Source organism: Mauremys reevesii, unplaced genomic scaffold (genome assembly GCF_016161935.1).
Source record: "Mauremys reevesii isolate NIE-2019 unplaced genomic scaffold, ASM1616193v1 Contig63, whole genome shotgun sequence".
Classification (NCBI taxonomy): Eukaryota; Metazoa; Chordata; order Testudines; family Geoemydidae; genus Mauremys; species Mauremys reevesii.
The window spans coordinates 156585-179409 of NW_024100877.1; the positions used below are offsets into that span (position 1 = coordinate 156585).

Below are 22825 nucleotides of genomic sequence, written 5' to 3' on the forward strand. Positions count from 1 at the left end.
CCTGGCTCTCAACGAACAAAGTCACTTTGTAAATGCTGCTGCTTGTCTTGGTCTCCTTCCCCCAGTGCCCTCTCCTCCCTCACCAGCCCATCTACAATTGCTCCAGGCCTTAGACCCCGTCTGAACATGTCTCGACATAGTGGAGATCAGGAGCGCATGTTGTCTTGGATTTAAGATTCCAGGATGGAATAGGTGGCCAGTATTTTTCGTCTCCCATGTCATCAGTGCTGGAGCTGGATGATGAACTGACTCTTCACTTGACGAACACCCTGAGTATCCTCGCACGAAGGTGTTTGCTTTTCACGCTGTACACAAGGGGGTTAATCAAGGGAGGGACAAGCAGGGAAATGTATCCCAGGAGAATCTGAAGCATGGGAGAAGAGCCCTCCCCAAATCTGTGTAACAGAGACAAGCCAATCATTGGTGTGTAAAAGAGAAGGACAGCGCAGAGATGGGACACGCAGGTGTTCAGAGCCCTGAGACTCTCCGCCTGGGACGTGATGCTCAACACTGTTTTGAGGATCATCACATAAGAGAGGAAGATGAGCAGTGAGTCCAACCCCTCCGTCAAGAGAGCAACAGACAAGCCATAGATGCTGTTTACTCTGATATCTGAACAAGCCATCCTTATGACGTCCTGGTTTATGCAGTAGCAATGGGAGAGGACATTGGATCGACAATATTGGAACTGTTGAAGGAGAATAGGGAATGGAAGCATTACAGTTACCCCTCTGAGAACACACACCAGTCCCATCTTACCTATTCTTGGCAGGGTTAAGATGGAAGCATATCTCAGCGGGTCATGGATAGCGATTAAACGGTCAAAGGCCATCAACAAGAGCACAGAGGATTCAATGCATTCAAACATGTGGATGAAGAAGAGCTGGGCAAAACAGGCATCCAGGCTGATCTCTCTAGAGTTAAACAAGAATATACCCAGTGTCGTCGGCATGGTGGATATCGATAAGCCAAGATCCGTGACAGCCAACATGGAAAGGAAAATGTACATGGGCTCATGGAGGCTTGGATCTGTTTTTATAATGAACAGAATGATTGAATTTCCTACTATCGAAATAACATACATTAAGCAGAAGGGGATAGAGATCCAGATATGGACGTCTTCCTCCCCTGGGAACCCGGTGAGAAGGAACACTGCAGAGTTCAATTTGGTGTTATTGACAGCTGACATAATGTACTGGGCAGGTCCGAGGAGTTCTGAACTTTCCTTCCTAAAAGGAAAAATGACAGGAGACTGGATGACATTTCTTGAGACACCTTTCTGCTCTCAGTGCAAGTCTAGAGACTCCAAGGAGCTCAAGGAAGATCAGCAAAAACATAGTCTTAGATTTACATGGCAGATAGGCATTGCCAGAGTGGATCAGACCCATAGTCCATGGAGCCTAGTATCCAGTGGCCAGTTCTAGATCCTTCAGAGGAAGTGGAAGACACCCTGCAATAGAGTGCTTTGAAATAATCTGCACCCACAAATTTTGTGGTGCAAATCAGGAAAGTTTAGATCTGATTGAAGAGTTTTTGAAACAATCCTCTCTACTCTAATTGTATTTTCAGGTTATCTATATAAATATCCAGTACCTCGTTGAATGCTGCTAAACTCTTGGCCCCATTGATGCCTTGTGGCTGAGAGTTCCACAATCTATTTCAGCGCTGTGTGATTTTACAATTGTGACTTTCCCACAGACACTCTTTCTGGCCCTCCACCTCTTAATGTGGGCCATTGTATCATGAGATGTGTGTAAACACCTGGCAATTGCATGTGAAAACTTGTAATTGTAGTTATCTGTCCTGCACTGAAGCTATTTATAAATGTGTTCCATTATCTCATTGTATATAATTTTTAAATTTCTCTACTCCTGAGAGTCCAAATTAAGCCACTGCCTATTTGCAGTACATGGGATATATTCTTAGGCACAAGTTCTTAATTCAATAACATTGCCTTGAATGGCATCACCCAGATTTAAATGCATCCGATGAAGTGGGTATTCACCCACAAAAGCTCATGCTCCAAAACGTCTGTTAGTCTATAAGGTGCCACAGGACTCTTTGATGCTTTTCCAGATTTAAATGTATAAATTCAATCAGAACAGGACTCTTTTAACTTTCCCTTATCAACTGCTCCTGGTGATACACTCTGACCCTCAAAAATCCCTCCAAGAGGAACTGAAGTGCTTTGCCTGGCTTATGTTGACTGAATCCAGAGAGTTCAATCATCCTACAGCAGTGGTCGGCAACCTTTCAGAAGTGGTGTGCCGAGTCTTCATTTATTCACTGTAATTTAAGGTTTCGCGTGCCAGTAATGCATTTTAACATTTTTAGAAGGTCTCTTTTTATGTCTATAATATATAACTAAACTCTTGTTGTATGTAAAGTAAATAAGTTTTTTCAAATGTTTAAGAAGCTTCATTTAAAATTAAATTAAAATGCAGATCTCCCCAGACAGGTGGCCAGGACCCGGGCAGTGTGAGTGCCACTGAAAATCAGCTTGAGTGCCACCTTTGGCACACGTGCCATAGGTTGCCTACCCCTGTCCTTCAGCCTTCTCTTCATCCTCACAGGACCTTGCTGAGGTCTCTAAAATCTCTCTGCTGTAGATATCCCTTAGAGTTCCCGGGCTACCGGCATCTCTTCTCACTCTCTGATCTCTCCCCATGCCATGGTCTGTAGATATTTGGCAAGTGACAAGCTGACACAGACAGTTACTTCAGTTGGGTGGATGTGGGGATAATGACACATATGGATAAATAGTGAAAACACTAGGTTTGCACTATTATCCGTAAGTAAGGAAGTAACTTGAGTGTGCAAGTTGCTTCAGCCATTCTCATGTAAGCAGTAGTGGCTGCAAATTATATACAATCACTATTACACTCCCCTTTCCTGCACCTCAGCTCTACTCTCCTGAAACACAGACCAGTGGTTCTGTTCTCTTATGTCTTTTTGGAAAGTCTTGCACATTTATTGCAAAGGGATTGTGTTCATGACCCTGAATGTAAGTGTTAGAAACAGCTACTGGGCAGTTATGAGGTGGTAGAATCATATAACTCTTCGCTGAACAAAGGGTTAATAGCACAAAGCCATTGCAAACAGTATGTGGAGCACTTCTGAAACACTTTCTAAAGCAAAACGAATTAAGGAGTAAAGTTACCACTGCTCCTTCCTGGAAATATTCCAACAACTCTCCTGCTGGCTTTTGATATACAGGCATGTCACGAAAGTTTGGTTTGTAATATTTGTATTACAATTAAAAGTTTTGTCATAACATTTACACATCTGTATTTTAGTAAACACATGTCCACCATTTATTTCCTCTCTGATCTGCTTTCAGAGATGATTTCTCAGGTTACAATGGGACTTAAAATGTAGCATCCGTCACCTGGATTTCTTCAGAATCTGAAAAGATTGAATGTCTCAGCCCTCATTCAGTCACTTGTCGGCAAACAAAAGTATTGTAGCCCCTCTGTCCCTGGGTTAATAGGTGACTGGTTCTCCTCAGGTTCTGTTCTGTCAGTCTGCAGCCTGTATCCGGAGTGGTAACAGGCCTTGGGATTAGTATAGAAAATTTTCATTCCCTGAGCTGTCAGTCTCTGGTACGTAGTACCCTCAACACCTGTTATTCAGGCACAAAGAGGTTTGCAGGAAGTGGATTTCAAAGTCAAATGCATGAATATTCATGGAAATGGAACTTTATTTCACACAGGAAAGTCGTCTATTTCTCTCTCTCTCTCTCATTCTCTGACTATCTCTGTCCTATATTCCTAAAATACGTAGCACTCTAAAATGGTATTGGGACAGACATGGAGCTGAGATGCCATAATGTATGTGTTGGTTAAACCCAGTTCTTGGGATGTTTGCTGTAGAGCAACATTGGGTTAACTACTGGGATGTTTGTCTTATGGCTATATTGGGTGAAACCAGTATGGCTCTTCTGAATTTAATATCATGCTGCTGGAAAACAAGAAGGCTGGGAAGGAACAGCTGAAGAAAAAACTTCTCTCAGTAAGTACTTCAGGAAGGATGAGAGACGACACCAGAGCTACAAGCTGGGAAGAGCCTATTTCCAGGCTCTAGCCACGTTACACAGCTTGTTTTGCCAGTTCTAGGAGTCTGTAGAGAGGTGGGGCTGCTGTTGCTGAGAAATTCTTCAGACTGACAGGCACAGACACCACTGGGGAAATCTGAAGGCCCCCAGCCTGTCTAGGTCCCCGTTAGAGTAGTTGGGTTTGGAGTCAGACGGGTTCAGACTGATTTTTGAAAACCCTCTTATTCTCCCATGTTACGTTTTATTCTTACAGTTCACATTATACACCACTTTGGTTGCAGAAGACTGGCTGGTCACTCATCTCACCACTACTCACAGCCTCCCACAGGGAAGAACCATGGGTGCCGAACCCACCCAGACCTGCAGGGTAAGCACAGTCAAGCCACGATGTGCTGTACCCCTGGGGCCTATCTGAGGGTGGGAGCATCATGGGATGTCATCCCATGAGAGGGAAGGGTACGAGGCCTGACATGTGGCACTCGGAGAGCAGAGAATGAGAAGAGATGCCAGAAGCCCAGGAACTCTAAGGGACATCTACAAGACAGAGATTCTAGAGCCCTCAGCCAGTCAGGAAACAGAAATATGCTCCATCGGACCTTTTACTGCGAGAAAATCAGCTCTGAATTCCTGCATTCACAATTAACAAGGAGAATAAAACCTTTGAAAATGCATTTGCTGTTTAAATTTCAAGGAGCAAATAAACCTGAGGGTATTGGGGAACAAGTCACTGAGATTCTGTGCGGTCTCCTCTCTCTCAGCCCCTGGCAGGATCAGGACAGAGCACATGGTACCTCTAGAAATGAGACCCCGTGAGAAATCCTGACTCAGTGCTTTGGGGTTTTAACGCTCCGAGCTCATTCTGAATCTCAGATTTCTGTGTAGCTTGAACAACTCACCAAGGACAATGGGTAGATGTAGGGGAGGGGTTCCCAAGCTACCTAGTGCTGCCTGTCCTCCAGCCCCTGTTACTGAGTCACCCTAATAGCCCAGCTGAGTCCTCTGCCGCTGCACAGAACATCTGCAAATGGAAACAACCTGCAGCCTTTCCCCTTCACTGCACATTTCAAAGATAATGAAACCTTCCAACGTACCTAATACTGCTAGAAGGGGAGCCACTGACACCAGAGGTCTTCACCCAAAAGGACAAGGATTCATGGAGGAGGTTGCATGGGCAGCAGGCAGTATCTGTTCAGATAAGTGGGAAGCCGTCTTTATAAAGCATGCCTGCACATTCCCTTGGGGGCCACTTGGCCATGAGGGAAACTCAGCTGCTTGGCTTCGCGTCCACTAGCACTAACCCCCGTCACAGCCAATAGCAAACTGCAGGAGGCCAAATCACAGGGGATGCCTGGTGATGCTACCCGCCGGGACTGCAGCGCCAGCCCTGCTAGAGAATCTATTTCTGGAATACAGGCTTGTCATCACTGTTTCTATAGTTCTGATTTGTCACATAGATACCTTGGGGGTGGCTGAGTGGTAACAATGATGCTATCAAAACTCTGCTCTTGCTGAAATGAGATAAAATAAATTATAATGATATAATAAAATAATAAGAATAGAATATAGGACCAGATTTGTCCCCAGCAGCCCCCTGTCCTGCATTACAAACCCAGGGTGCAGGCCAGGGAAGGGAGATTCCACAAGGATCCCTACATGGAAATATCCCTTGGATCATTCCAATAGGAAAGGTCCCTTCTCTTCTTCCTGAGGAATGAAAAGGGACCCAGGATCCAGGTATTCCACCAGTTGTGGGGTTTTCCCAGGGAAGTTTTTCCTTATTATTATGCGCCATGCATTTTCCAGTGTGGCTGAGGAGGCAGTATGTGGTACTCATCTTCCTGGGTTCATCAGTAACTCGCTGGAGTCCATGTAGATTACTTATGAATTCAGGAAGCTTAATAACACAGACCACTGTGACAGATTGTCACCCCAGGAGTGTAGTCTGGGAGCCATGGGAACCGATGTGCCCCTTATCCCTCCAGCTGGGCTGGCCAATCTTACACTACTTTTGTGGTAACACAGCCAGCCTGTGCAATCTCTGTTATCACCCAGCATGACAGCAAGTGGTGCCACACACCCAACTGAGCTGCCTGAGTGCTTTACCTAAGCCACTCCAAGACAGGCAGGAGAGAACAGCCAATTTCCAAGCTCCCCTGCCTTGCACCCTTGCTGGAGTACAACCCAAAATTATACTATCTTGCACTGCAAAGGATTTTGTACCATGTAAGCTCATTAATTAAAGTCACTTTTCCCACTGATGTGGGAAAAATACGCAACAGCATTTGTACACAGAACTGAGATTTTTGCCAGAGACGTACTGGTAAAGATAAAGCATAAAACACATTTATTAACTACAAAAAACATGGATTTGAAGTGATTATAAGTGATAGCCTGAGACCATCACTTCCAGCAGGCCAGTCTTTCTGACTCAGGTGTTTTGAGGAGATCTCTTGTGTAGGGAGTGAGTCCAAGAAATGATGTCACTCCCAACCTTATATAGTTTTTCCATAGGGTGAGGACCTTTTGTTTTGAGACAATTTCCCAGCCCAGAGTGTGGAAAAATAAACAGAGCCGTGGACTGAGCCTAATAAATTATATAGATAGGATATGAATTGTCAGTTTGTCACCCTGATTGATGATACAAGCAGTCCACAAAGTTTTAATACACAGGCTAGAAATCCCTTTAGCCTGGGTCCAACACTTCGCCCAGTTTAATCTTTGTTACTCAGGTGTATCCAGGAGTTATTTTGTGTGGGGAGTGAGGCCAAGAGAGGATGTCACTCCCTGCCTCATATTGTTTTTCCATATAAGAGGAACCCTTTGTCTCAAGCCAAGTTCCCAGCCCAGTCTGTGGAAAAATATGTGTACCAAAATGGAGTTCAGTGTCATGTGATCTGGTCCTAATATATCTCTAACTTCGGGTACAAAAATGATACATGCACACACATAGGATAATCATATTCAGGAAATCATAACTTTTCAAATGATACCTCGCAAGCCATATATTGTACCAGATGCTTCATAATTATGTCATATTTATACCCCTATGATGAATATGGATGCGGCATCATAACGTCCTCTATTGACACCTGAATGTGGAACAGTTCCTCATATGTGTCACCTAAAAAGAATGGCTCAGTTTTGGGAATCTTCCTCACATCCTCTGCAGTGACGACCAATTCAAAGGCTTCATTTAACCTCTCTGTAACAGCCTAATCTTCCTTGACAGCTCCTTTATGACCTCATCGTCCAGTGGTCCCATTGATTGTTTGACAGTCTTACTGCTTCTCACGTACTTTGAAAAAAAATTGCTGTTATTTTTTGTTTCATTTGCTAGTTGTTTTTCAGATCATTTGAACTCATTACGCAGTATCGCGAAGCCTCATTCAACAAGTATAAGTCACTCCCCCAAAACCATGAGATTGGTTTAGAAGTAATGAGATACATTAATGTGGAGTTCATTTTTATTTGCCTTTGGTGTACAAGCCTTTGGGGTCAGCTGCTTTAGATTTTCTAAAGGGATGTCAAGTGATAAAAAAAATAATCGTGATTTAATCATGCAATTAAAAATAATTGTGATTAATCACACAGTTAATTGCACTGTTAATAATACACTATCATTTATTTAAATATTTTGCATGTTTTCTACATTTTCAAATGTATTGATTTGAATTACGACACAGAATACAAAGTGTACAGTGGTCACTTTATATGTATTTTTGATTACAAGTACTGCACCATAAAAGAACAAAAGAAATAATATTTTTAAATTCACCTAATACTGGTACTTAAGTACAATCTCTTTATCATGAAAGTTGAACTTACAAATGTAGAATTATATGTAAAAACTTTAATTCAAAAATAGAACAATGTAAAATTTTATAGCCTGTGAGTCTACTCAGTCCTACTTCTTGTTCTGCCAATAGCTCAGACAAACAAGTTTGTTTACATTTGCAGGGGATAAAGCTGCCCGCTCCTTGTTTACAATGTCACCTGCAAGTGAGAAGAGGTGTTCACATGCCACTGTTATAGCTGGCATCACAATATATTTACATGCCAGATGCGATAAAGTTTCTTATATCCCTTCATCCTTCAACGACCATTCCAGGGGACATGCGTCCATGCTGATGATGTGTTCTGCTCAATAATAATCCAAAGCATTGCAGACGAACGCATGTTCATTTCCATTATCTGAGTCAGATGCCACCAGCAGAAGGTTGATTTTCTTTTTTGGTGGTTCGGGTTCTGTAGGTTCCACATTGGAGTGTTGCTCTTTTAAGACTTGTGAAAGCATGCTCCTCACCTCTTCCCTCTCAGATTTCAGAAGGAACTTCTGATTCTTAAACCTTGGGTTACATGCTGTAGTTATCTTTAGAAATCTCATATTAGCACCTTCTTTGTGTTTTTTGAAATCAGCAGTGAAAGTGTTCTTAAAATGAACCACATGTTCTGGGTCATCATCCAAGACAGCTATAACATGAAATATATGGCAGAATGCGGGTAAAACAGAGCAGGGGACTTACAATTCTCCCCCAGGGAGGTCAGTCACAAATTTAGTTAACACATTTTTTTTCACTAGTGTCATCAGCATAGAAGCACGTCCTCCGCAATGGTGGCTGCAGCATCAAGGGGTATACGAATGTTTAGCCCATCTGGCATATAAGTACCTTGCAATGCGAGCTACAAAAGTGCCATGCAAATTCCTCTTCTCACTTTCTGGTGACATTGTAATTGAGAAGCAGGCAGCATTATTGCCTGTAAATGTAAAGAAACTTGAACAAGAACTGCGACTGAGTGAACTTGTAGGCTCTGAAGTTTTATGTTGTTTTGTTTTTGAAAGCAGTTATTTAACAAATAAAATCTACATTTGTAAATTGCACTTTCACAACAAAGAGATTATACTACAGCACTTGTATGAGGTGAATTGAAAACTACAGGTTTTTTTGTTTATTATTTTTACAGTGCAAATGTTGGCAATCAAAAATAACACTCACTTTGATTTCAATTACAACACACAATACAATATATGTAAAAAGTAGAAAAACATCCAAAATATTTGCTAAATTTCATTTGGTGTTCTATTGTTTAACAGTACAATTAAAACTGTGATTAATTGTGATTATTTTTTATACCCAATTAATTTTTTGAGTTAATCGTTTGTGTTGACTGTGATTAATCAACAGCCCTAGTTTTCTAGCTTTTCTGCAATTCACTTTGAAAAAGAAACGTTTTTTAAAGAAAATTGAAAGCTGAGATTCTCCACGCAGTGGCTTGGTTCCAGAACTTGGGGCATTAAGAAATACAGGCAACAGTGCAAGACTCCCAATGAAATCCCAGGAGCTGTCATTGCTGGCCGTTTCTCAAGCGGCACACCCACAAACAAAAGTACTGAGGGTTAGTTAGTCGATATTTCTGGTCACATAGTCCTTCAGTGGCAGAGACGCTGTGTTCCTCTGCAGTGGGCTACAAAGCCTCCAGTTGTAAGAAACGGGGTTATACCAGCTGGATATAGCAGTGGCTGTCTTGGAGAATCACTGGTTCCTGCGGCACAGCTCAGAGGGTCTCTTCCTCTCGTTCAGACATGAGACAGGCACATGCTGGGTAAGCAAGGCCATGCACAGTCTTAATAGAAAGGAGTGTGACCAAAGCCCAGCTCCAGTTGCCTGCTCCTAGCTCTCTATTGGGTCCAAACAACCCCCTGCCCGCCCACAGGTCTGGAAGGGACCTCCTGGTTTCCAGAGCCCAGGCCCCTGCTATCAAAAGTGACCCCGGCATATCACCCACTGCATAAATCTTTCTAGCTCCATGTGCAAATGAGCTGGGTTGTTTGCCCCTCACTGCTGCTGTTGAGAGGCTGTTCCAGAACCTCCCTGTTCTAATGGTCAGAAACCTCCTTCTCCTTCCCAGCCTCACTTTGCTCCAGGCCAGTTTGTTCTTGTGCCAACACTGTCCTTTACTTCTGCTCCCTCCTTGGTGTTTCCACCCCTGCTCCCACGATGTCTTTATAGAGCAATCTGATCCCTGCTCAGCCTGCATTTTCTTAGACTAAACCAGCCAAGCTTTTTCAGTCTCTATATAAGACAGCTTCTCCATTTCCCTCACCATCCTAGGAGTCCTTCTCCACACTATTCCAGTTTCATCTTTCTTGAATACAAGTTACCAGAATTTCACATAGTTTGTCACAGCCGGTCTCAACAGTGGCTTGTGTAAGGATGCTAATACCTCCCAGTCTCACCTGACACATTCTAGGATCTCCTTTGCTTTGTTCACAGCCGCATCACATCAGTGGCTCACAGTCATCCTGGGACTGACTAATAGGTCCAGGTCTTTCTCCTCCTCTGTTATTTCCAACTTACCCTCGGCTGTATAAACAGGGGCGTAGTGCGTAGATGCAGGGCAGATTGAGAGCTGACTTGATGACAGTGTGCAAGAACGTTCACACAGACGAAATACCAGCTACTAACGGGTTCTTTAATCTTACAGGCAAATGTATAACTTGAATGAATGACAGGAAACTGAAGCCAGACAAAAACAATTTGGAAATGAGGCACACATTTTTAACAGCAAGGGTGCTTAACCAATGGAACAAACTCCTAAGGGAGGTGTGGGATTCTCCTGATACCTCCAAACAAAGACTGGCTGCCTTCCTGGAAGAGATGCTTTAGAGGAACAAAAGTGATGTCTTAGTCAAACACAAGTCATTGGGCTCAATACAGGGGTAACTGGTTGAAAGTATATACCTGTGCTATACAGGAGGTCGAACTAGACCAATGGCTCTCAACGTATTTGATCATGCCCTCCCCCTGCCCCCCTCCTTGTGTCAGTAATAGTTTACGCCCCTGCCACACAAATACATATACTGATATATGTGGGGCAGGGCTTCAAAAATTACTTTGGCTTTTTTGTTTTTCACTTGATTTTTGTTGTTGTTGCATGAATGAGCCAATGGTCCATTGGAATAAGAGCAAAAACAAAATTGTGGTCCCTGCTTACAACAAAATGTCTTTGCAAACGGATTCTTGTGCAGATGTCAATGACTTTGTATAATTCTATTCAAGCTTAACAGAAATCCATCAAAATGCACCATGCTACATAGAGTGAAATGAACAGCACGGTCTGAGAACCTGATCTGTCTGGAGGAATCAGCTTTGCTAGTTATTCATTGCTGGGGGTAAAATTTGTACTGAAAGTTTTATTTTCCTAAAGCTTCTCTCTCTCTCTCACCCTCACCCACCCACACACACCCCGAATACATTCTGCACCACCAGGGTGGCCTGCCCCTCAGTTTGAGAAGCTCTGGACTATATGTTCTAATGGCTCCTCCTGGCCTTAAATTCTGTGACTCTGTGAGTCATTGTCTTTAATGGATAATCATCTTGGCTGCAACTTGAACAAGTTGCTCCTCTGAATGCTCATGTGAATTCAGCGAGGATGTATAACTCCTGCAAATGAACTGTAAAAAAATGAACTTGCAAATGAACTGCAACGACTTACTCTCACCTGGAGTACTTAAAACAAGAGCCCCCTTTGAGGATTCACATTAATTCAGTCTTCTCTAAAACACAAGGACTCCTACCTTACGACCCCATCCTCCTCCTTTACTCAGGAGCCCCCGACCAAACTCCTTTTTGGGGTGAGTATTGGTGCAGTCTTGCCACAACTCCTGCTCATTTTCCCCAGGGCCCCCCCTCTGTCCCATCTCTTCCACTAGGCCCTTCCCCCTACTTCTCCACTTCCGCTGAGCCTCTGCCCCCCCGGTTGGGCCATGGTAAGAAGTACCACAGGAGCCCAGGCTGCTGTGGGGAGACCCAGACTGTGTGCTCAGACTAGGAAGGCATCCAGTCTGTGAAAGAAACTTATTGAAACTTCTCTGAGGGTGAGATTTTATCTGTATTCAGTTTTATTACTGTATTAGGCTTAGACTTGCAGGTTTTATTTTATTTTACTTGGTAATTCACTTTGCTCTGTCTGTCACTAATTGGAACCACTTAAATCCTACTTTCTGTATTTAATAAAATCACTTTTTACTTATTAATTAACCCAGAGTGTGTATTAATACCTGGGAGAGGTACAGCTGTGCATATCTCTCTATCAGTGTTATAGAGGGCGAACAATTTATGAGTTTACCCTGCATAAGCTTTATACAGGGTAAAACAGATTTATTTGGGTTTAGACCCCATTGGGAGTTGGGTATCTGAGTGTTAAAGACAAGAACACTTCTTAAGCAGCTTTAAGTTAAGTCTGCAGCTTTGGAGCACATGGTCCAGACCCTGGGACTGTGTTGGAGCAGACTGGTGTGTCTGTCTCAGCAAGACAGGGTGCTGGAGTCCCAAGCTGGCAGAGTAAGCAGGGGCAGAAGTACTCTTGGCAGATCAGTTGGCAACCCCAAGGGGGTTTCTGTTATCTAACCTGTCACAGTACGCTCTGATTATCCTTGCACGAAGGTGTTTGCTTTTCATGCTGTACACAATTGGGTTCATCAGGGGCGGGACGAGCATATAGATATAACCAAGGAGAATCTTAAGCAAGGGAGAAGAGTCCTCCCCCAATCTGTGTATCACAGACAGCCCGGTCATTGGCGTGTAGAAGAGCAGGACGGCGCAGAGGTGGGAGATGCAGGTATTCAGGGCCCTGAGGCACTCCGCGTGGGACGTGATCCTCAGCACTGTTTTGAGGATCATCACATACGAAAGAAAGATGAGCAGCGAGTCCAGTCCCACAGTCAAGAGTGAAAGAGACAAGCCATAGATGCTGTTTACTCTGATATCTGAACAAGCCATCTTCATGACGTCCTGGTTTATGCAATAGCAATGGGAGAGGACATTGGATCGACAGTATCGTAACCGTTGAAGGAGAAAAGGGAGTGGGAGTATCACAGCCACCCCTCTTAGTGCAAATGCCAGTCCCATTTTGCTTATTCTTGGCAGAGTTAAGATGGAAGCATATCTCAGTGGGTCATGGATCGCGATGAAGCGGTCAAAGGCCATTAACAAGAGCACGGAGGATTCAGTGCATTTAAGCAAGTGGATGAAGAATAGTTGGGCAAAACAGGCATCGTGGCTGATCTCCTTAGAGTTAAACAAGAATATACCCAGTATCGTCGGCATGGTGGCTATCAATAAGCCTAGGTCTGTGATGGCCAACATGGAAAGGAAAATGTACATGGGCTCATGGAGGCTTGGATCTGTTTTTATAATGAACAGAATGACTGAATTTCCTACTACAGAAAGAACATACATTAAGCAGAAGGGGACAGAGATCCAGAGATGGACGTCTTCCTGCCCAGGTATCCCGGTGAGAAGGAACACTGCAGAGTTGAATTTGGTGTCATTGACAGCTGACATCATGTACTGGGCAGGTCCGAGGAGTTCAGAACTTTCCTTCCTAAAAGGAAAAGGACAGGAGACTAGATGATAATTAATGACACTTCTTTCTGTTCTCAGTTCAAGTCTAGAGACTCCCAGGAGTTCAAGGAAGATCAGCAAAAACATAGTCTTGGATTTACACAACTAATAGAAAGATAGGCATTGCCAGAGTGGATCAGGCCCATAGTCTATCTAGCCTAGTATCCAGTGACCAGTTTCAGATGTTTCAGAGGAAGTGGAAGACACCCTGCAATATGGAGCTTTGAAATATCCTGCACCCACTAGTTAGACAAATGTTGTGGTGCAAAACAGGAAGATTTAGAATTCATGAAAGAGTTTTTGTAACAATTCTTACTATTCTAATTGGATTTTCAGGTTACCTATATAAACATCCCGTCCCTCTTTGAATCCTGCCAAACTCTTGGCCCATTGACATCTTGTAGCTGGGAGTTCCATCGTCTACTTGAGCGCTGTGTGATTTTACAATTGTGAATTTCCCACAGACGCTCTTTCTGGCCCTCCACTTCTGAGTGTGGCCCATTGCATCATGACACGTGTGTAAATACTTGGCAAGTGCATGGGGAAAATTGTAATTGTATTTATTTGTGCTGCACTGAAGCTATTTATAAACATGTTTCATTGCCTCATTGTATATCTTTTTTTTTTTTTTTTCTCCGCTTCTGAGAGTCCAAATTAAGTCACTGCCTCTTTGCAGTACATGAGATACATTCTTAGGCATAAGTTCTGAATTCAATAGAATTGACTTGAATGGCATCACTCCAGGTTTACATGTATAAATTCAATCAGAACAGGAGTCTGTTAACTGTCTCTTACCAAATGCTCCTGGTAATACACTCTGACTCCCAAAAATCCATCCAAGGGGAGCTGAAGTGCTTTTTCTGGGCTATGTAGACTGAATCCAGAGAGTTCAATCATCCTACAGCCTTCTCTTCATCCTCACAGGACCTGCATCCTCTCCCCATGCAATGATCTGTAGCTTTTGGCAAGTTAAAAGCTAACACAGATAGTTACTTCAGTTGAGAGGATGTGGGGTTAGCGTGACATATGGGTGAATAGTGATAACACTAATAACCGATTGAGTGTGCAAGTTACTTCAGCCATGCTCGTGTAAGCAGTGATGGGCATAAATTACATACAACCACTATTTCACTCTCCTTTCCTGCACCTCAGCTCCACTCTGCTGAAACACGGACCAACGATTCTGTTCTCTCATGACTTTTTGGAAAGTTTTGCCTAGATATTGCTGAGGGATTGTGTTCTTGACCCTGAATGTAAGTGTTATAAACAACTCCTGGTCAGTTACCAGGTGACGAAATCATACAGCTGTTCACTGAAAAAAGGGTTAATAGCACAAACCCATTGCAAACAGTATGTGGAGCACTTCTGAAATACTTTCTAAAGTGAAAGCCATTAAGTAATAAAGTTACCATTGGTCCTTCCTGTAGGGATTCCAACAACTCTGCTGCTGGCTTTCAATATACCGGCATGTCATGGATGTTTGGTTTCTAATATTTGTATTACAATGAAAAGTTTTGGCATAACATCTATACATCTGTACTTTCGTACACACATCTTTCCTCTCTGATCTTCTCTCAGAGATGATTTCTCAGGTTAGAGTGGGACTTAAAACTCTGATCTGGATTTCTTCACAACCTGAAAAGATTGCAGTGTCTCCACCCTCATTCAGTCACTTCTCAGCAAACAAAAGTCTAATAGCTCCTCTGTCCCTGAGTTAATAGCTGACTGGTTCTCGTCAGGTTCTGTTCTGTCAGTCTGCAGTGTAGCCTGTATCCGGAGTGGTAACAGGCACTGGGATCAGTATATATCTCACTCTCTAGTACATAGTAACTACAGCACCTGTTATTTAGGCATGAGGAAGGTTTTCAGGAAGTGGATTTCAAAGTCAAATGCATGAGTATTCATGGAAATGGACCTTCATTTCACACAGTAAAGTCGTCTATTGCTCTCTCTCTCTCTCTCTGACTGTCTCTGTCCTGTATTCATAAAATCTGTAGCACCCAGGAACCATATTGGGACAGACATGGAGCGGAGCTGCCATAAAGAATGTGCATATTAAGGCCAGTTCTTGGGATGTTTGCTGTATAACTATATCGATTTAACTAGTGATATGTTTACATGATGGCTATATTTGGTGAAATGAGTATGGCTTTTCTTAGTTTAATAGACTACTGGAAAACAAGCAGGAAACAAAGCAACAGCTCAAGAAAAAAACATCTCTCAATAAGTACTTCAGGGAAGTTGAGAGACCACACTGGAACTACATGCTGGGAATAGCCTACTTCCGGGCCCCAGCCACATTACACAGCGTGTATTGCCAGTGCTGGGAGTCTGTCCAGATGTGGGGCAGCTGTTGCTGAGAGGCTGTTCAGACTGACATGCACAGACACTGCTGGGGAAATATGAAGCCTCTCTGACTGCCTGTGCCCCTGTCAGAGTGGGGGGGCTTGGGGTCACAGACAAATACTGACTGTTGTTGGAAAACCTTCTTATATCTCCATTTTATGCTTTATTCCTACTGTTCAGATTATTTTGAATTTTGGTTCATGGCAGGCTGGTCACTGGTCTCACCACTGCTCACAGCCTCCCAAAGGGAAGAACCGCAGGTGCCAAACCCACTCTGACCTGCTGGATAAGCACAGTTGAACCACAGTGGGCTGCAGCCCAGAGCTCAGTCTGAGGGTGGGAGAATGGCACGATTCCACCCCATGAATGGGCATGTACGGGGAGACTTTGGCCAGGGCCGTCCTTAGGCATAGGCAGAATAGGCAGCCGCCTAGGGCACCACTAGGTCTGGGGGCACTGCTCTGCCGAGCCCGGACAGATGGGAAGCAGTGGAGCATGTAAGAGCAGGCTGCTGGGTCCTAGAGAGAGCCGAATGCAGCACAGGCTAAGGGAGGTGATGGGCTGCTGGGGTCTCTGGGAAGGGTGGGGAGGTAGGGGTTGGGGAAGGAGCTCACCTGTGAGTGTGACTCTTCCACACCCCGCCCGGCTGAGGCAGGCTCTGCGGCTCTGGAACCAGTATCCTTTGTTATCCCCCATAACATCCATTCTTCTCCCCCCCTTCCCCATGGAGCACCCCCTCCCTCCTCCCTCCTCCCCAGGAGCATCCCTCTCTCTCTCCTCCCTCCCCTCCGTCAGGGCTGGGTTGGGTGAGGTGCTGGGGGCTAGGTGGGGGGAGGAGGCTGGCTGCCTGCCTGCTGAGGAATGAAAGTGAAAGTAACTCACTTCCTGGCAGTGAGCCAGGATTGGAATATCACACAGGGCTGGGCTGGGGTTAGCCAGATGTGTGAAAAATCAGGACAGGGGGTTGGGGTAGGGTGAGCAGATATCCCTATTTTATAGGGCCAGTCCCAATTTTGGGGTCTTTTTCTTATATAGGCTCCTTTTACCCCCACCCCGTCCTGATTTTTCACACTTGCTGTCTGGTCACTCTAGGTGGGGGTAATTGGTGCCTATATAAGACAAAGCCCCAAATATCGGGACTGGCCCTATAAAATCAGGACATCTGGATCTGGGCACCCTATCTGGGGAGCGCCTCTCTCCTGGGCTGGCAGCTGCCAGCGATCCATCTCATCCGGGGGGAGCTGCACTGGGCAGGATTAGCTGCTGTGGCTCCATGGGTGACCTGTCCCTGGGATCAGATGCTGTGCTAACTTCACCATGGTCCGTAAGGCTGGTGGTGGTGCCCATTGGCGTGTGATTGGACCTGAGGGTTTGCTGCTGCTGTTGCCACTCTGCACCCCAAGAGGTGGATTTTGGGGTCTACTGCAGCTGTTGGACCAGCAGGCTGGGGGGTGAGCCAAGCATGAAAGCAGTACTGTGTTGCCATTTAGATTGTGATTTAACAACTTTGTTTGCCAAAAATTCTTGCTAACAATCCTGAATCCAATTTCAATATTTTTTTTTAATCAATCTTAGCCAAAAACAGAAAATTAAGTTGTTGACAACAGGGCCGCCCAGAGGGGGGGGGCAAAGGGGGCAATTTGGCCCGGGTCCCGGGTTCCGCAGGGGCCCCCAAGAGAAGAGCGGAGGCTCCCGCCTCCGCCCCTCTCCTGGAGCCTCAGCACATCAAGCGCCGAGTCTCCGGCCGAGCCCCTGAGTCCCGCCCCGATCCGAGCCGCGTGGTGAGGGGGCGGGGCTGGGAGCTCCAACGGGGCCTGAGCCCCGTCCCGCTCAGAGCGCCATGGGGAGGGGGCGGGGCAGCTGCCTCCGCTCGGCGTGGAGCTCACAGCCCCGCCCCCTCTCCACGCGGCTCTGAGCGGGGCGGAGCTCAGGCCCCGCCGAGACGCTCGGGTAAGAGGCGGCGGGGGAGCGGACGGGACCCGCCGCCGCTGCGCAGCCCGGTCTTCGGCGGCGGGGCCCTTCTGTTCCGGGACCCGCCGCCGTGCCCGAGGCCCGCGGCGGGACCCCCGCCACGAATTATCGCCAAGACCGGGCTGCGCCGGCGGCGGGTCCGCTTCGGCGGTAATTCGGCGGCGGGGGGCTCCCGCGGGTCTTCAGGGCACTTTGGCGGCGGGTCCCGGAACGGAAGGGCCCCCCGCCGCCGAAGACCCCGGGCCCCCGGAATCCTCTGGGCGGCCCTGGTTGACAATTATTAGTGACAGGTTTGGTTTGAGGCAGGGAGTGGGCCAGTTTTCATCAGAGAAACAAAAAATGTTGACTGACTTTCCTATAGCCTGTTACTCCTGATAAGAGCCTCCAACAACTGTAATATGCTCATTTCCTTACTAGTGTATAAAGCAGGGGTCGGCAACCTATGGCACATGCGCCAAAGGTGGCAGGTGAGCTGATTTTTGATGGTACGCAGCGGCAGGCTGAGCGGCTCAGCCCATCACTGCTCTGGGGTTCCGACTGCTGCCCTATTGCCAGCTGGGATACCGGCCGTCAGCCCCACTCAGCACCTGCTGCTGGCCTGGGAACCCCAAGGAACCCCAGGCTGGCAGCGGGCTGAGCAGGCCGGCTGAACCACTCAACCTGCTGTCAGCCTGGGGTTCCATTCATTCAGCCAGCAGCGGGCTGAGCAGGGCTGGTGGCGGGCTGAGCAGGGCCGGTGGAGGGTTGAGTGGCTCAGTCTGCTGCCAGTCTGGGGTGCCAGCAGCACTCAGCCTGCTGCTACTCTGGGGTTCCGGCTGCCAGCCCCTTGCCAGTCAGGAGCCCAGCCGCCAGCCCCACTCTGCCTCCTGCCAGCCTGGGTGAGCAGAATCCCAGGCTGGTAGCGGGCTGAGGGGTTGGCGGCGGGATCCTGGCTGGCAGGAGTTGGTGGTCAGAACCCCAGACCAGCAGTGGGCTGAGCAGAGCCTGGGATCCTTGTCTAGGGTTCCAGCCACCAGTCCCACTCAGCCCGCTGCCGGTCTGGGGTTTCATTTACTCAGCTGGCAGTGGCCTGAGCAGGACCGGTGGCCAGGACCTCAGATAATAACAATAGTTTATTTATATAATATAGACATAGAGAGAGACCTTCTACAAACGTTAAAATGTATTACTGGCACGAGAAACCTTAAATTACAGTGAACTTGGCACACCACTTCTGAAAGGTTGCCGACCCCTGGTATAGACTGACCATATGTTGTACTAAGATTCTCCTGCATTTTTTTTTCCTGTGAGTCAGTATAGCTTTTGCCAGCCCAGAAGTTGGGCAGCCAATGTTTTACGTTTTCACAATGTTTTCTCCAACTTTCATAAAGTAAATACATAGTTAATATGAGTTAAAAAGGCCAGGGACACTTCCTTGTGAAGAATCTGTACAGCAGATCATGCTAGAGCTGTGAAAATGTCAGTTTTTGATGGAACTTTAGAGGCAGTGATTTATCATGTATTTTATCATGTGAATGTGCTGCTATTGCTAATGTCTTTCCAAACAAAAATAAGGTACAATAGGACTTCTGTAACATTTCTGTGCTACCTTAATCTAGATGAGATGATTCTGGGCTGACTTCATTTTGGTCACTTTGTGCTTTACCTAGCAGTAAAACTAGGGTTATATTTTCCCACTGTTTGGAAACCCAGCTTGTTAAACTGATTTTGCAGCCAAAAAAGCCAGAAAGATTGCTTTTAATTAAAAACAAATCTTTGTTTCAATAACTCTTCATATAAATTTCCAATAAAATGTTGACAAATTAACAAAATTATATTATTTGCATCATTCTGTCAAATCAGAATTTTTTCTATAGGGCTACTTCTTTAGTGCTAGTGCATCAGCATTACAGTGTGCTTAATTAAGTTAAACTGGTTTTAATAACGTGAATGTGGCAAGTTTTCCAATACTGTATGCCTATATTTGTGTTGCTAAGAGCAGATCAGGCACAGGGGCACCAGTTTAATAATCTCACCTAGGGCACCAGAAATCCTAAGGACGGCCCTGACTTTGGCAAACCAGTAAAGTGCCTGAAACCACTATGGCTTATTGCTAAAGACAGCCTAGTCAGCAAGCTGTTAAAAGCAAGTCTCAGCTTGTCCAAGGCAGGAGGGGAGCGGGGTTTTGGGTGTCACCGAAAGGGCCGCTTGACCCCACATCCTCCCTGATAAGAATTTTGTGTTAAAACTGCTGATACATGCATTTTCAAAGAGTAGGATGTGCCCCAGGAATGTCTATTGGGGTCTCAAGGCTGCAGGCTCTGGAAAAACCCACATCTGGTTAATCAATAAGCAGAAGGAACCTCTTTCTCAATCATTAAAACTGATTACTTAACAAGGTTTCTTTAACTACTAATGTATAAATAAGGGGAAAAAGCTTGAGACAGGTGGGTCTCGTTTCGGGACTGGCCTCTCCCTCTGGATGCATCTTCTGTTCCCCAGCAGCAGATGGGCTGCCGTTGTATCACTCGAAAGCCACACTCAGCTTTGGTAATTTTCAAGGGTTGGGGGTGTTTTATTAACTTGTTGCAGACGTGTGTAAGTGCTTGAGACTAAGTAAAGTTTAGCTATAAGTGAAAGCACTCTTGCGTTGTCCTGTTTGTGCCAGCCCTTTATCGGTCAGATGGCCGTGTCTCCCTGATTTATTTCCTGACACCTCCTCGCACAGAGTAAAGTTACCAAGAGCTTTGGGTTGAAAGAACCCCGGGTAACAGGCAGGGTACGAGGCCTGATGTCTTTCACTCAGAGACCAGAGAGGGAGCAGAAATGCAGGTAACTGTAAAGGGTATCTACTGTGTAGAAGTGTTGGAGCCTTCAGCAAGTCAGGAAATAGAAATATGCCTCATCAGACCTGTTGCCACAGAGCAACACATCTCTGAATTCCTGTATTCACAATCGAGCCAGAAAATAAAACCTTTGAAAATTATTTGCTGATTATATTTCCAGGAGCAAATAAACCTGAGGCCATTGGGGAAGTAGTCAATGATATTCCTCGAGGTTTCCTCTTGCTCAGCCCTGGGCAGGATCGGGACCAGAGCACATGGCACCTCTAGAAATAGGACCCCTTGAGAAATCCTGACTTGGGGCATCGGGGTTGTAGCACTCTGACCTTGCTTTGAATGTCAGATTTCTGTGTAGCTTGAATAACCCACCGTGGAGCATGTGCAGATGTAGGGGAGGGGGTCCCAAGCTACCTAGTGTTGCCTGTCCTCCAGCCCTGTCACTGAGTGACTCAGAAAGCCCAGCTGAGTCCTCTGCTGCTGCACAGAATCTCTGCAAATGAAACAGCTTTCAGCTTCTCCCCTTCATATTGCATTTTAAAGTGGAATCTGCCAACTTACCCAAATCCTGCTAGAAGGGGAGCCGCTGACAGTACAAGTCTTCGCCGCAAAGGACAAGGAGTCATCGGTGATGTTGCACAGGCAGCAGGCAGTATCTGTTCAGACAGGGAGGCAGGTGTCTTTATGAAGCATGTCTGCACATTCCCTTGGGGGCCACTTGGCCATCAGGGAACCTCAGCTGATTGGCTTAGTGTGCATCAGCTTTAACCCTGTGACAGCCAATACAAACTTCAGAAGGCCAATTAACAAGGGATGTGTGGTGATCCTACCCAAGTGGACTGCAGCGCCAGCCCTGCTGCAGGCTCTATTCCTGGAATCCAGGCTTGTCTTCACTGTTCATGTGGTTCTGATTAGTCACAGGGCTACCTCGAGAGTGGCCTAGTGGTAATGGTCATGATGTCACAGCTTTGATCTTGCTGAAATAAAATAAATAATAATAATAATAGTAGTAGTTATAATAATAAATAATTATATAGGACCAGACTTTTCTAGGCAGCCACTTTTCTGCATTACAAACCCAGGGAACAGCCAGGGAAGGGAGATTCCACAAGGCTCCATACAAGGAAATTTCTCTTAGATCATTCCAGGAGGGGAGGTCCCTTCCCTTCTCCCTGAGGAATGAAAAGGGGGACCCAGGATCCTGGGATCCCCAAAGTTATGCACAGATCTCAGTGATCCACTGCTAGCTAGGCCCACCCACCCCCCCAGTCTCTGTGCCTCTACAACTGCAATAGGATACTCCCCAGCTCCCTGCTAGCACAGGTTCATCAGAGATGTGCTACCAGGGCCTGTTACAGTAGGAACTGCCTAGAGGATCTGGTGAAGGGATGTTTTACAAGGCGGAGGGGGCTGTACAGAGATGAGAAGGCTGGGTAGAGGATCTACACAATATCTGCACAATATCTTAGCCATAGACTGGGCGGGAGGTTTCTACCTTTCCATATACAGAGTGAAGCCATAAACTCAGTCAGTGCAACCTTCCAAGGAAGAGGAAGATGAAAACAGGGCCGCACAAAGCGGGTGGGGGGGAAGTGGGGCAATTTGCCCCAGGCCCCGCAGGGGCCCCGCGAGCCCTGGCCGAGAATCTCTTCCCTGGCTAGAGGCGCCGTTTTAATTTTTACTCACTCGGCGGCAGTCTGGGTCTTCAGCGGCACTTCAGCAGCAGGCCCTTCACTCGCTCTGGGTTTTCGGCAGCACTTCAGCCGGCGGTGGGTCCTTCAGTGCTGCTGAAGACGCAGAGCAAGTGAAGGACCCGCCGCTGCAGACTCGGAGAGCCGCAGCAGGTGGTGCCTTTTTTTATGTCCACTCTCCTGCTTTGCCCCAGGCCCCCTGAATCCTCTGGGCGGCCCTGGATGAAAAGCCTCCAGTTTCTCTTGGGGATCCAAAGTGTCAGCTCTGTAAACCAAAGCTTCTGCCTATCTATCCCACATTGGGGTGTACTGCACCCTCAGCAAGTTTGCGGATGATACTAAGCTGGGGGGATAGGTAGATGCACTGAAGGGTCGGGATAGGGTCCAGAGTGACCTAGACAAATTGGAGGATTGGGCCAAAAGAAATCTGATGAGGGTCAACAAGGAGAAGTGCAGAGTCCTGCATTTATGATGGAAGAATCCCATGCACCACTACAGTCTGCAGACCAACTGGCTAAGTGACAGTTCTGTAGACAAGGA

The 22825-nt window shown here is 46.1% G+C and overlaps 2 protein-coding genes across 2 annotated transcripts; both read right to left on the reverse strand.

Moving 5' to 3' along the window:
* Positions 1-253: 253 nt before the first annotated feature.
* LOC120394539 (olfactory receptor 51G2-like) lies at positions 254-1189 on the reverse strand. The gene has a single exon (XM_039518755.1). The coding sequence runs from the start codon at positions 1187-1189 to the stop codon at positions 254-256; it is 936 nt and encodes a 311-aa protein (XP_039374689.1).
* An 11237-nt stretch (positions 1190-12426) lies between these two features.
* On the reverse strand, positions 12427-21544 carry LOC120394523 (olfactory receptor 51G2-like). The gene is made up of 3 exons (XM_039518739.1): positions 21425-21544; positions 21156-21250; positions 12427-13438 (listed from the first exon to the last, which is right to left on the reverse strand). Exons 2-3 carry the CDS (start codon positions 21218-21220, stop codon positions 12427-12429), a joined length of 1077 nt encoding a protein of 358 aa, XP_039374673.1. The 5' UTR covers positions 21221-21250; positions 21425-21544.
* Positions 21545-22825: the final 1281 nt, after the last annotated feature.